The sequence below is a fragment of the Lepisosteus platostomus genome, chromosome 5 (genome assembly GCF_059453375.1).
Source record: "Lepisosteus platostomus isolate fLepPlt1 chromosome 5, fLepPlt1.hap1, whole genome shotgun sequence".
Lineage (NCBI taxonomy): Eukaryota > Metazoa > Chordata > Actinopteri > Semionotiformes > Lepisosteidae > Lepisosteus > Lepisosteus platostomus.
In genome coordinates, this window is record NC_142615.1 from 2,652,394 (window position 1) to 2,666,351 (window position 13,958).

General features: G+C 55.4%; 1 protein-coding gene and 6 non-coding genes across 9 annotated transcripts; 3 read left to right on the plus strand and 4 right to left on the minus strand.

Annotated features, from left to right (window-relative positions):
* Nucleotides 1-5: 5 nt before the first annotated feature.
* nrm (nurim) lies at nucleotides 6-12,317 on the plus strand. 3 transcript variants are annotated; one of them, XM_088631149.1, is made up of 5 exons: nucleotides 6-93; nucleotides 5,318-5,511; nucleotides 5,726-6,140; nucleotides 10,283-10,766; nucleotides 11,135-12,317. In XM_088631149.1, the coding sequence occupies exons 2-5, from the start codon at nucleotides 5,467-5,469 to the stop codon at nucleotides 11,331-11,333; spliced, it is 1,143 nt and encodes a 380-aa protein (XP_088487275.1). In that variant the 5' UTR covers nucleotides 6-93; nucleotides 5,318-5,466; the 3' UTR covers nucleotides 11,334-12,317. The 3 variants fall into 3 exon arrangements, with proteins under 3 accessions (XP_088487275.1, XP_088487277.1, XP_088487276.1); XM_088631151.1 differs by lacking the exons at nucleotides 6-93; nucleotides 11,135-12,317 and adding an exon at nucleotides 2,505-2,760 and having other exon boundaries at nucleotides 5,726-5,902; nucleotides 10,283-10,600; nucleotides 10,673-10,770; XM_088631150.1 differs by lacking the exons at nucleotides 6-93; nucleotides 11,135-12,317 and adding an exon at nucleotides 2,505-2,760 and having other exon boundaries at nucleotides 5,726-5,902; nucleotides 10,283-10,727.
* Nucleotides 897-969, minus strand: trnak-cuu (transfer RNA lysine (anticodon CUU)). Its single transcript has one exon. It is a non-coding gene; the product is annotated as a tRNA-Lys (tRNA).
* Nucleotides 1,280-1,352, minus strand: trnak-cuu (transfer RNA lysine (anticodon CUU)). Its single transcript has one exon. It is a non-coding gene; the product is annotated as a tRNA-Lys (tRNA).
* Nucleotides 2,025-2,097, minus strand: trnak-cuu (transfer RNA lysine (anticodon CUU)). The gene has a single exon. It is a non-coding gene; the product is annotated as a tRNA-Lys (tRNA).
* trnak-cuu (transfer RNA lysine (anticodon CUU)) lies at nucleotides 2,191-2,263 on the minus strand. Its single transcript has one exon. It is a non-coding gene; the product is annotated as a tRNA-Lys (tRNA).
* trnak-cuu (transfer RNA lysine (anticodon CUU)) lies at nucleotides 2,849-2,921 on the plus strand. The gene has a single exon. It is a non-coding gene; the product is annotated as a tRNA-Lys (tRNA).
* trnak-cuu (transfer RNA lysine (anticodon CUU)) lies at nucleotides 3,856-3,928 on the plus strand. Its single transcript has one exon. It is a non-coding gene; the product is annotated as a tRNA-Lys (tRNA).
* Nucleotides 12,318-13,958: the final 1,641 nt, after the last annotated feature.

Genomic DNA, 13,958 nt, shown 5'->3' on the forward strand with positions numbered 1-13,958 from the left:
CGGGAGTCACGGGCAGCACGTAGGCGTGACGTCACCATCCCCCCCTCCCCTCGGCTCCATGGAGACGGCTCCGCAGGTGTACAGACCGCACAGGTAAAACCTGCGTCTGTTTTTCTGTTTTTTTTTTTCTTGCGTTTTTGTTCCAACGAGTAGCGCTTCGGCCCCCCCCTCCTCACTTCTGCCTGTCTTTGAGGATTGAGGAGGAAGCGGTTCGTTTGTTTGTCTACGCCTCAAAACGCCGTGCGGGAAAAAAACAACAACCACCTTTTAGGTGGACAAACACCATGGCGATATGGCCCTCACCCAGTAAACAAAAAAGGGTTTCCGCTTGTGTGTGTGTTATATCCTGAGTGAACGGCGGTGTGAACATTTTTTTAAAAATACATGCTGCTGGGGGAGTTAATTAATAATAATAATGGCTTACACTTCTATAGCGCTTTTCTGGACACTCCACTCAAAGCGCTTTACAGGTTATGGGGATCCCCTCCACCCCCACCTGTGTGTACCCCCACCTGGACAACCTCCAGTTGTCAGTGGGGCCAGCAGGGGGCGCTCTGTGTGGGTCCTAGTGCCCCAGTATAGTGAGGGGTGAGGGGGACACTAGACTGGAGAGCACCAGTCCTCTCCCACACAGCAGCTCTCAGTGGGGAGGAGAGCAGAGGGATGGAGCCAGTTCAGAGAGGGGGGTGATTAGGGGGCCATGAGGGGTCAAGACCAGGGGGGGTATTTGACCAGGACAGTGGGGTAACACCCCTACTCTTCTCGAGAGACACCCCGGGATTGTTAATGAGCAAAGCGTTTGTTTTGTTTTTTTTTTAAAGAAAAATAATAGCGCTCAGAAAATTCCAGTGTTAAGACTCGGCGCATGAAATACCTGGTAACAAAACACACGCCACCGCCCAACGTGGGGCTCGAACCCACGACCCTGAGATTAAGAGTCTCATGCTCTACCGACTGAGCTAGCCGGGCTTGTTGCCGAGTTTCAGTGACTGTCTGGCGACCCGGAGTCTGGCGGCGCGCTCGGTAGATCACGGGTGGAATCCCGGGTGATCTATCACACGGGGCAGATTTTCCACGGCGGTTCCTGCGTGTCCGAGAGCCCCTGGCGCGTCGGTTTCGGACGCAGGAGGCTTTGAGGGGTCTGCTAAAAACGCGGGGAAAGGGGTGTTTTCATCCGCGTTGGGCTCGATTAGGTCGCGATAGCAACCTCGGACACCGTGGAGGTGTGAGACACACGGGAATTAACTCGATCCGGTTCAGGTAGAGCAAAAGACCACGCCGCCCAACGTGGGGCTCGAACCCACGACCCTGAGATTAAGAGTCTCATGCTCTACCGACTGAGCTAGCCGGGCTGTGTCGCTAGGAGCAGTCGTCTCAGGTCTCCAGGGTACAGGAATGAATTTAGCCCCTTTTTTTAAAGAAAAGAGAAAGAAAGAGCAGCTGAACCTCTTTTATAAACCGTATATGATTCGGGGAGACTCGCCCACTCAGACAAGGCAGGGACCGCCGAGTCTGGAGTATCTTCAATATGCGAGCGGCGTGATGTCACGTCAGTCCAATCAAATCAAAGTTTATTGATCAAACGCACTACAGGACGGCGTGCAGCGGTAGCTGCAACAGTCGGAGCTGCTTTTCAAGTTGTGCAGAAGTTTCACCCGGTCCAGTTAGCGCTCTCTCAGTGTTAGCATGGGCGGGAGGATCTGTGTGTGTGTTCTGTGTCGGGCTGAAGGGGAAACTTTGACGCGTTTATTTGTTCATAATGAAGCTGTTTTGGACGGACATGCAGAGCTCTGTTTGTTTGCAGGCAGTTAAAGGTGTTTTTTAGATTGAAGGATATTGATATTTTATTAGACCGTTTTAATAGAAAATTTGGAAAGAGAGCACTTATTTCTAGTTAATTTATTAGTCATTCGAGTTCGTGCCTCGTCCCCGCTTCACAGACCCTCTCCCACTTTCCCTCGCGTTTCAGGGGCGTCGGTTGTTGTTTTTTTTTTTAAATCACAAATAAGAAAAGAATTCAGCGCCGCCCAACGTGGGGCTCGAACCCACGACCCTGAGATTAAGAGTCTCATGCTCTACCGACTGAGCTAGCCAGGCCCGCTTCACAGACCCTCTCCCACTTTCCCTCGCGTTTCAGGGGCGTCGGTTGTTTGTTTTTTTTTTAAATCGCATAAGAAAATAACTCGGCGCCGCCCAACGTGGGGCTCGAACCCACGACCCTGAGATTAAGAGTCTCATGCTCTACCGACTGAGCTAGCCGGGCCGCTGCGGGGAGCGTCCTCACAGACGTCGGGCAAGACTCGCAGGGCCCTCTGATCCTGACAGCGGCGAGGGCCCGGCTCGTTTTAAAACCTTTCCTGGCCCGCTTTATGGATGCAGAGAGACAGTGATTCGGGTTTTTTTTTTCCTGTGTCTCGCCGCTGGGCGGAAACACAGGCGCAAAGGGCTCCCCCTGGCGGCCGCCGGGCCTCACTGCAGCGCCGCTCTGGGCGGAAGGGGCTGGGCGAGACACAGAGAGAGAGAGAGGTTGGCCGCCGTTGGCTCCTTTCTTCTTGTGCGTGCGTGAGCGTGTGTGTGTGTCTCCTCTCTCTCTGACGCCCATGGCCGCCGCCGCCGCCGTCACCCTCCCCAGCCTGTGCCTGGCCGCCCTCACCCTCCTCAACTTCGTCTTCGTCTTCGGCACCGGCGCCGAGTTCGTGCGCTTCCTGTCCTTCCGGGCGATTTATCGCAACCTGACGGGCGGCGCCCCGCTGTGTGTAGGTGGGTGGGTGTGTATGAACGTTTATCCTTCACGCCTGATCTGTCTGTGATGAAGAAACACTCGGGTGTCAGGGGGCTGCGTGCACCAGCCCGGCTAGCTCAGTCGGTAGAGCATGAGACTCTTAATCTCAGGGTCGTGGGTTCGAGCCCCACGTTGGGCGGCGGTGTTTACCTTTTCTGCTCTCGCTGTGCGCCCGTTTTACGAGAAATGCATGAGCTGTGATCGCAGCCTGCGCCAGGTCAGTGTGTGTGTGTGTGTGGGTGGTGCACACTTTCACAAAACGCTGTTTTTAAAAAAATAAAAAGTAATAATTTAGGGGGTGATATATCGCTCAGTTTTCCTGCCATCTGTTATAATTGGGAGTAACCACACCCCCTCCACCGGCTGGTTTTTTCATCCGATCCAATCAGGTCGCGCCTGGCCGCCCAGAAGCGTCCAATCAGAATGCCGAGCAGCGGTCACGCCGAGCGGGCGTCGACCAATCGGGGCCGGCGTTGCTACCGGGAACGAGCCAATCGCGGGCCGAGAAGCGGGCGGTCCGCAGGGCCCGTGACCCACGTGGGGGGGAGGGACAGCGCTGTCATTTCCTTATTGAGCTGAAAGAGGCGTTTTCTTCCAAATAATGTTTCTCGAGTGGTCGCATCGCCCGCAGGAGCTGAAAACGCTCCTTTACGAAGCGATTCGAAGGTGGTCCGCCATTATTCCGTGTTTTGAGATTTTATTCCGGTTAACCGATCAGTTATTCATAATGAATTGTCAAATAATATTATATACATACATAAAAAAAGACAGCTGCCGCAGGATCTATCCATCTGAAATCAATAAAAGTTCTCCTGGAGCTACTCGGATCTTTTGGAGGGAAGTGTTTTACTTGTTTTCTGCTTAACAGAGGCAGGCAGATGTTTCCCTGTGGTGTAAATACAGTCGGTGTGAAACCTCAATAATAAAAAAGGCTCTCTTCTCTTCCTGCTCTGCTGTTTATCTTCCGCGCAAACGCTGCACACACTGGTGTTTGTGTTTTGCGCGCAGCTCGGTGATCGTGTCACGATACGCTGCGTTCATTAAAAAAAACACGTCGCCTGATATTCACACCCGCCCGGCTAGCTCAGTCGGTAGAGCATGAGACTCTTAATCTCAGGGTCGTGGGTTCGAGCCCCACGTTGGGCGGTCTGCTTTTTAACTTAACGACTTAAAAAACGTTTTACACCATTTAAAGTCACTTGCATGAAGGATGTATCAAATAATTGGGAGTTAATGTGCTGGAGTGTCCAGTCAGTGTGTCTGTGTGAACCCCTCTCTCTCTCAGTGCAGTGTTCATGTACTGGAGTGTCCAGTCAGTGTGTGTGTCTGAACCCCTCTCTCTCTCAGTGCAGTGTTCATGTACTGGAGTGTCCAGTCAGTGTGTCTGTATGAACCCCTCTCTCTCTCAGTGCAGTGTTCATGTACTGGAGTGTCCAGTCAGGGTGTCTGTATGAACCCCTCTCTCTCTCAGTGCAGTGTTCATGTACTGGAGTGTCCAGTCAGTGTGTCTGTGTGAACCCCTCTCTCTCTCAGTGCAGTGTTCATGTACTGGAGTGTCCAGTCAGTGTGTCTGTATGAGCCCCTCTCTCTCTCAGTGCAGTGTTCATGTACTGGAGTGTCCAGTCAGTGTGTGTGTATGAACCCCTCTCTCTCTCAGTGCAGTGTTCATGTACTGGAGTGTCCAGTCAGTGTGTCTGTTTGAACCCCTCTCTCTCTCAGTGCAGTGTTCATGTCCTGGAGTGTCCAGTCAGTGTGTGTGTATGAACCTCTCTCTCTCTCAGTGCAGTGTTCATGTACTGGAGTGTCCAGTCAGTGTGTGTGTATGAACCCCTCTCTCTCTCAGTGCAGTGTTCATGTACTGGAGTGTCCAGTCAGTGTGTGTGTATGAACCCCTCTCTCTCTCAGTGCAGTGTTCATGTACTGGAGTGTCCAGTCAGTGTGTGTGTATGAACCCCTCTCTCTCTCAGTGCAGTGTTCATGTACTGGAGTGTCCAGTCAGTGTGTGTGTATGAACCCCTCTCTCTCTCAGTGCAGTGTTCATGTCCTGGAGTGTCCAGTCAGTGTGTCTGTATGAACCCCTCTCTCTCTCAGTGCAGTGTTCATGTACTGGAGTGTCCAGTCAGTGTGTCTGTGTGAACCCCTCTCTCTCTCAGTGCAGTGTTCATGTACTGGAGTGTCCAGTCAGTGTGTCTGTATGAACCCCTCTCTCTCTCAGTGCAGTGTTCATGTACTGGAGTGTCCAGTCAGTGTGTGTGTATGAACCCCTCTCTCTCTCAGTGCAGTGTTCATGTACTGGAGTGTCCAGTCAGTGTGTCTGTATGAACCCCTCTCTCTCTCTCAGTGCAGTGTTCATGTACTGGAGTGTCCAGTCAGGGTGTCTGTGTGAACCCCTCTCTCTCTCAGTGCAGTGTTCATGTACTGGAGTGTCCAGTCAGTGTGTCTGTATGAACCCCTCTCTCTCTCAGTGCAGTGTTCATGTACTGGAGTGTCCAGTCAGTGTGTCTGTATGAACCCCTCTCTCTCTCTCTCTCTCAGACTCAGTGTCCTGGGGACAGGCCCTGCGTGACCAGGCTGTGGTCAGGGCTCTGTGTGTGGACGGGGGGCTGGTCCTGCTCTTCGCCCTGCAGCACAGCGCCCTCGCCTGGGCTCCGGTGAAGCTGGCCTGCCGGGCAGTGCTGGGCGTCATGAACAGAGCCTTCTACGTGTTCACCACCGCGCTGGCGCTGCAGGTACCCCTGTGCCCTGTGTGCTGTGGCCTGACAGCCGCGGGACGTACGTGTGTGATGTCAGACGTGTGTGATGTCAGACGTGTGTGATGTCAGACGTGTGTGATGTCATATAGGCCGTTTGCCTATATTGTCAGACTGTCGGTGTGTCTGTTGACATCTGTCAACGTGTGTGTGGCCTGCAGCGGTCGAACCCTCGCCTGTCTGCGTGTCTCAGGTGATGATGCGCTGCTGGCGGCCGGTGAGTGGCGCCCCCTGCCTGTGGTCGGTGAGCTCCGCGCCCTGGGACACCTGGCTGCCCCTGCTCTGCTTCGTCCTGCACTTCGTCTGCTGGCTGGTCATCTGCAGCATCCTGCTCATCTTCGACTACCCCGAGCTGCTGGGAATCAAGCAGGTGCTGTACTCGTGCCTTACTCACACCCTGCTCCCACTCCACTCACAGTCTAGTCACACTGTACACCCAGAGCTGTCCTGCTCATCTTCGACTACCCCGAGCTGCTGGGAATCAAGCAGGTGCTGTACTCGTGCCTTACTCACACCCTGCTCCCACTCCACTCACAGTCTAGTCACACTGTACACCCAGAGCTGTCCTGCTCATCTTCGACTACCCCGAGCTGCTGGGAATCAAGCAGGTGCTGTACTCGTGCCTTACTCACACCCTGCTCCCACTCCACTCACAGTCTAGTCACACTGTACACCCAGAGCTGTCCTGCTCATCTTCGACTACCCCGAGCTGCTGGGAATCAAGCAGGTACTCAGTCTTTACTCCCAATTTACTCCGATGCACACTATAGCCAGTCTCCAGCTGGGCACTCAGCAGGCCCCCCACACTCTTTACTCACAATTTACTCACTCTTTACTTCCAGTTTACTCGCACCATAGCCAGTATTCTCACACTGCGCAGGCGCCCTGCTCGTCTTCAGCTGGAGCACCCCCACCCCCCTGCACTCCTCACTCACTCCTTACTCCCCCTCTACTCTCACCCCCACCCCCCTGCACTCCTCACTCACTCCTTACTCCCTCTCTACTCTCACCCCCACCCCCCTGCACTCCTCACTCACTCCTTACTCCCTCTCTACTCTCACCCCCACCCCCCTGCACTCCTCACTCACTCCTTACTCCCTCTCTACTCTCACCCCCACCCCCCTGCACTCCTCACTCACTCCTTACTCCCCCTCTACTCTCACCCCCACCCCCCTGCACTCCTCACTCACTCCTTACTCCCCCTCTACTCTCACCCCCACCCCCCTGCACTCCTCACTCACTCCTTACTCCCCCTCTACTCTCACCCCCACCCCCCTGCACTCCTCACTCACTCCTTACTCCCTCTCTACTCTCACCCCCACCCCCCTGCACTCCTCACTCACTCCTTACTCCCCCTCTACTCTCACCCCCACCCCCCTGCACTCCTCACTCACTCCTTACTCCCTCTCTACTCTCACCCCCACCCCCCTGCACTCCTCACTCACTCCTTACTCCCTCTCTACTCTCACCCCCACCCCCCTGCACTCCTCACTCACTCCTTACTCCCCCTCTACTCTCACCCCCACCCCCCTGCACTCCTCACTCACTCCTTACTCCCCCTCTACTCTCACCCCCACCCCCTGCACTCCTCACTCACTCCTTACTCCCCCTCTACTCTCACCCCCACCCCCCTGCACTCCTCACTCACTCCTTACTCCCCCTCTACTCTCACCCCCACCCCCCTGCACTCCTCACTCACTCCTTACTCCCTCTGTACTCTCACCCCCACCCCCCTGCACTCCTCACTCACTCCTTACTCCCCCTCTACTCTCACCCCCACCCCCCTGCACTCCTCACTCACTCCTTACTCCCCCTCTACTCTCACCCCCACCCCCCTGCACTCCTCACTCACTCCTTACTCCCTCTCTACTCTCACCCCCACCCCCCTGCACTCCTCACTCACTCCTTACTCCCTCTCTACTCTCACCCCCACCCCCCTGCACTCCTCACTCACTCCTTACTCCCCCTCTACTCTCACCCCCACCCCCCTGCACTCCTCACTCACTCCTTACTCCCTCTCTACTCTCACCCCCACCCCCCTGCACTCCTCACTCACTCCTTACTCCCCCTCTACTCTCACCCCCACCCCCCTGCACTCCTCACTCACTCCTTACTCCCCCTCTACTCTCACCCCCACCCCCCTGCACTCCTCACTCACTCCTTACTCCCTCTCTACTCTCACCCCCACCCCCCTGCACTCCTCACTCACTCCTTACTCCCTCTCTACTCTCACCCCCACCCCCCTGCACTCCTCACTCACTCCTTACTCCCTCTCTACTCTCACCCCCACCCCCCTGCACTCCTCACTCACTCCTTACTCCCCCTCTACTCTCACCCCCACCCCCCTGAACTCCTCACTCACTCCTTACTCCCTCTCTACTCTCACCCCCACCCCCCTGCACTCCTCACTCACTCCTTACTCCCCCTCTACTCTCACCCCCACCCCCCTGCACTCCTCACTCACTCCTTACTCCCTCTCTACTCTCACCCCCACCCCCCTGCACTCCTCACTCACTCCTTACTCCCCCTCTACTCTCACCCCCACCCCCCTGCACTCCTCACTCACTCCTTACTCCCTCTCTACTCTCACCCCCACCCCCCTGCACTCCTCACTCACTCCTTACTCCCCCTCTACTCTCACCCCCACCCCCCTGCACTCCTCACTCACTCCTTACTCCCCCTCTACTCTCACCCCCACCCCCCTGCACTCCTCACTCACTCCTTACTCCCCCTCTACTCTCACCCCCACCCCCCTGCACTCCTCACTCACTCCTTACTCCCCCTCTACTCTCACCCCCACCCCCCTGCACTCCTCACTCACTCCTTACTCCCCCTCTACTCTCACCCCCACCCCCCTGCACTCCTCACTCACTCCTTACTCCCTCTCTACTCTCACCCCCACCCCCCTGCACTCCTCACTCACTCCTTACTCCCTCTCTACTCTCACCCCCACCCCCCTGCACTCCTCACTCACTCCTTACTCCCCCTCTACTCTCACCCCCACCCCCCTGCACTCCTCACTCACTCCTTACTCCCCCTCTACTCTCACCCCCACCCCCCTGCACTCCTCACTCACTCCTTACTCCCCCTCTACTCTCACCCCCACCCCCCTGCACTCCTCACTCACTCCTTACTCCCTCTCTACTCTCACCCCCACCCCCCTGCACTCCTCACTCACTCCTTACTCCCTCTCTACTCTCACCCCCACCCCCCTGCACTCCTCACTCACTCCTTACTCCCTCTCTACTCTCACCCCCACCCCCCTGCACTCCTCACTCACTCCTTACTCCCCCTCTACTCTCACCCCCACCCCCCTGAACTCCTCACTCACTCCTTACTCCCTCTCTACTCTCACCCCCACCCCCCTGCACTCCTCACTCACTCCTTACTCCCCCTCTACTCTCACCCCCACCCCCCTGCACTCCTCACTCACTCCTTACTCCCTCTCTACTCTCACCCCCACCCCCCTGCACTCCTCACTCACTCCTTACTCCCCCTCTACTCTCACCCCCACCCCCCTGCACTCCTCACTCACTCCTTACTCCCTCTCTACTCTCACCCCCACCCCCCTGCACTCCTCACTCACTCCTTACTCCCCCTCTACTCTCACCCCCACCCCCCTGCACTCCTCACTCACTCCTTACTCCCCCTCTACTCTCACCCCCACCCCCCTGCACTCCTCACTCACTCCTTACTCCCCCTCTACTCTCACCCCCACCCCCCTGCACTCCTCACTCACTCCTTACTCCCCCTCTACTCTCACCCCCACCCCCCTGCACTCCTCACTCACTCCTTACTCCCCCTCTACTCTCACCCCCACCCCCCTGCACTCCTCACTCACTCCTTACTCCCTCTCTACTCTCACCCCCACCCCCCTGCACTCCTCACTCACTCCTTACTCCCTCTCTACTCTCACCCCCACCCCCCTGCACTCCTCACTCACTCCTTACTCCCCCTCTACTCTCACCCCCACCCCCCTGCACTCCTCACTCACTCCTTACTCCCTCTCTACTCTCACCCCCACCCCCCTGCACTCCTCACTCACTCCTTACTCCCTCTCTACTCTCACCCCCACCCCCCTGCACTCCTCACTCACTCCTTACTCCCTCTCTACTCTCACCCCCACCCCCCTGCACTCCTCACTCACTCCTTACTCCCCCTCTACTCTCACCCCCACCCCCCTGCACTCCTCATTCACTCCTTACTCCCCCTCTACTCTCACCCCCACCCCCCTGCACTCCTCACTCACTCCTTACTCCCCCTCTACTCTCACCCCCACCCCCCTGCACTCCTCACTCACTCCTTACTCCCCCTCTACTCTCACCCCCACCCCCCTGCACTCCTCACTCACTCCTTACTCCCCCTCTACTCTCACCCCCACCCCCCTGCACTCCTCACTCACTCCTTACTCCCTCTCTACTCTCACCCCCACCCCCCTGCACTCCTCACTCACTCCTTACTCCCCCTCTACTCTCACCCCCACCCCCCTGCACTCCTCACTTACTCCTTACTCCCTCTCTACTCTCACCCCCACCCCCCTGCACTCCTCACTCACTCCTTACTCCCCCTCTACTCTCACCCCCACCCCACCCCTGCACTCCTCACTCACTCCTTACTCCCCCTCTACTCTCACCCCCACCCCACCCCTGCACTCCTCACTCACTCCTTACTCCCCCTCTACTCTCACCCCCACCCCACCCCTGCACTCCTCACTCACTCCTTACTCCCCCTCTACTCCCCCCCGCTGCAGGTGTACTACCACTGCCTGGGCCTGGGCGACCCTCTGGCCATGAAGTCGCCCCGCGCCCAGCGTCTGTACGCCCACCTGCGCCACCCGGTGTTCCTGGAGCTGTGCGCGGTGCTGTGGGCCGTGCCCTGCCTGCCCCCCGACCGCCTGCTGCTGGCCGCCGGCCTGACGGCCTACCTCGGCCTGGGGCACTCGCTGGACCCCCAGGACTGCGCCTACCTGGGCGCCCAGCTGCACAGCAAGCTGAGGCTCTTCTCCGAGCCCCAGGGCAGCCCCAGCGCCGGCGCCCCCAACCACAGGCAGGACTGAGGCCGGGGGCTGGCTCTCGGGGGACTGTCACTGCTGACCCGTCTCTCTCTCTCTCTCTAGGTACTGACACTGCTGACCCGTCTCGCTCTCGGGGGTCTGTCAGCGCCGACCCGTCTCTCTCTCTCGGGGGACTGTCACTGCTGACCCGTCTCTCTCTCTGGGTACTGTCAGTACTGACCTGTCTGTCACGCCCTCTGCAGCCAGAGGGCGCTCCTTCTCTGTCCTGTCCCTAGTTTCCGGTCTGCTGTCCTTCCGGTCCCTCTCTTTCCCTTGGGCTATATATTTCCGGGTCTTGCACTCTGTCCTCGCTCAGCATTGATGTTCGGATGTCCTGAGACCCGCCTAGCACCAGGGCGCCCCACGTCCGCTCCCTGAGGGCACAGGTTTCTATACGGCATTCCTGAACTCTTTGCACTAATGAGCCCGGGCCTTTTTCCCGTCTCGCCGCTACGCATATGGGTCTTTTTCTGCTCTCCTGCTCCCCACGGTGAGTCCCTTTGGACGTCCGTGACACTGTCTCTCTCTCTGGGTACTGTTACTACTGACCCGTCTCTCTCTCTGGGTACTGTCAGTACTGACCTGTCTCTCTCTCTGGGTACTGTTACTACTGACCCGTCTCTCTCTCTGGGTACTGTCAGTACTGACCTGTCTCTCTCTCTGGGTACTGTTACTACTGACCCGTCTCTCTCTCTGGGTACTGTCACTGCTGACCCGTCTCTCTCTCTCGGGGGACTGTCACTACTGACCCGTCTCTCTCTCTGGGTACTGTCACCACTGACCTGTCTCTCTCTTTGGGTACTGTCACTACTGAACCGTCTCTCTCTCTGGGTACTGTCAGTACTGACCTGTCTCTCTCTCTGGGCACTGTCAGGACTGACCTCTCTCTCTCTTTCTGCACACTGTCAGTACTGGTCTTTCTCTCTCTGGGCACGGTCAGGGCTGACCTGTCTGCCCAGACCTGCGGTCATGAACAAACACTGGACACTCGGGTCACGCACCAGGCAACAGTGTTTGACAGCTGGTTGCGTTTCGAACCCGTGTCCCTGCTCTGAATGTGACTGTTGGATTAAGGGCCGCCAGAGGTGTAGAGTCACCTGCCAAACAGTCTTGTAAAATCAGGACTGTATCTGCTCTCCGGGGGCATTTGTATCTGTGGTGTTTTTATAAAGAACTAAATGTTTTTTTAAGTTGTATACATTGACCCCCTGCTCTGTTTGATCCCCGTCTTCAGCTCCTGCCCTGTTGTGTGTTTGTGTGTCTTTATTAGTGAAGGATTCAGTAAGAAGTGTGGTGTGTACAGCAGAACAGGAGACACTTAGAGGAGATCCCAGAGAATCCCTTAGTAACAAACACACACAACAGGACAGGAGACATAGTGAGTAACAGTCCCTCAGTAATAAACACAACAGGAGAGGAGACACTGAGTTACAGTCCCTCAGTAATAAACACAACAGGAGAGGAGACAATGAGTTACAGTCCCTCAGTAATAAACACAACAGGAGAGGAGACACAGTGAGTAACAATCCCTCATTAATAAATACAAAGGACAGGAGACACAGTGAGTAACAGTCCCTCAGTAATAAACACACGCAACAGGCCAGGAGACACAGTGAGTAACAGTCCCTTACTAATAAACACAACAGGAGAGGAGACACAGTGAGTAGCAGTCCCTCAGTAATAAACACAACAGGAGAGGAGACACAGTGAGTAGCAGTCCCTCAGTAATAAACACAACAGGAGAGGAGACACAGTAAGAAATAAGAGTTCAGGTAGAAAGTGATAGGAGAACCTTCAGTGTTTAATGGATGAATGCTGCGTTTTTATATTTTAATTCTCTTTGAGTTTGCACTGCGTTCTGTATTTAAAGCAAAAAATGTCTAATGCACTCGATAACCGCTGGAGCATCATTTCATTCAGAGTAACAACCGCCTGCAAAGTGTTATTTTTGAAAAATAACAAAGCAATAATTTTTTAATGTAAGCTGTCGGGTCTATTTTTATACTAGGGGTGTTGTGAGAGGGGTCACACTCGCCTTGCATCGTGTGTAATAAACTGGTTTTTAAAAAAGAGTCTGACAAGGACGTTTTTGTTGGCGACAGTGTTTGTCAGTCGGGTTTTGGCTGTGTGTTAGTGTGTGCGTGTTAGTGGCTGTGTGCCGGTGACTGTGTGTGTCAGTATGTGTGTGTCTGTGTGCCAGCGACTGTGTGCGTCAGTATGTGTGTGTCTGTGTGTCTGTGTGCCAGCGACTGTGTGTGTCAGTATGTGTGTATCTCTGTGACAGTGACTGTGTGAATCTCTGTGTGTGTCTTTGGTGTGTGTCTGTGTCTGTGTGCCAGCGACTGTGTGTGTCAGTATGTGTGTATCTCTGTGACAGTGACTGTGTGCATCTCTGTGTGTGTCTTTGGTGTGTGTCTGTGTCTGTGTGCCAGTGACTGTGTGTGTCAGTATGTGTGTGTCTGTGTGTCTTTGTGCCAGTGACTGTGTGTGTGTCAGTATGTGTGTATCTCTGTGACAGTGACTGTGTGAATCTCTGTGTGTGTCTTTGGTGTGTGTCTGTGTCTGTGTGCCAGCGACTGTGTGTGTCAGTATGTGTGTATCTCTGTGACAGTGACTGTGTGCATCTCTGTGTGTGTCTTTGGTGTGTCTGTGTCTGTGTGCCAGTGACTGTGTGTGTCAGTATCTGTGTGTCTGTGTGTCTTTGTGCCAGCGACTGTGTGTGTCAGTATGTGTGCATCTCTGTGACAGTGACTGTGTGCATCTCTGTGTGTGTCTTTGGTGTGTGTCTGTGTCTTTGTGCCAGTGACTGTGTGTGTCTGTGTGCCAGCGACTGTGTGCGTCAGTATGTGTGTGTCTGTGTGTCTGTGTGCCAGCGACTGTGTGTGTCAGTATGTGTGTATCTCTGTGACAGTGACTGTGTGCATCTCTGTGTGTGTCTTTGGTGTGTGTCTGTGTCTGTGTGCCAGTGACTGTGTGTGTCTGTGTGCCAGTGACTGTGTGCGTCAGTATGTGTGTCTGTGTGTCTGTGTGCCAGCGACTGTGTGTGTCGGTATGTGTGTATCTCTGTGACAGTGACTGTGTGAATCTCTGTGTGTGTCTTTGGTGTGTGTCTGTGTCTGTGTGCCAGTGACTGTGTGCGTCAGTATGTGTGTGTCTGTGTGTCTGTGTGCCAGCGACTGTGTGTGTCAGTATGTGTGTATCTCTGTGACAGTGACTGTGTGAATCTCTGTGTGTGTCTTTGGTGTGTGTCTGTGTCTGTGTGCCAGTGACTGTGTGCGTCTGTGTGCCAGTGATTGTGTGCGTCAGTATGTGTGTGTCTGTGTGTCTGTGTGCCAGCGACTGTGTGTGTCGGTATGTGTGTATCTCTGTGACA

Excerpts from the sequence above, each read along its gene's own strand:
- nrm (XM_088631149.1), top strand. The coding sequence starts at position 5,467 with ATGAACAGAGCCTTCTACGTGTTCACCACCGCGCTGGCGCTGCAG. Across the intron at positions 5,512-5,725 it reads CCACCGCGCTGGCGCTGCAG|GTGATGATGCGCTGCTGGCG; the intron begins GTACCCCTGTGC and ends TGCGTGTCTCAG. Across the intron at positions 6,141-10,282 it reads AGCTGCTGGGAATCAAGCAG|GTGTACTACCACTGCCTGGG; the intron begins GTGCTGTACTCG and ends CCCCCGCTGCAG.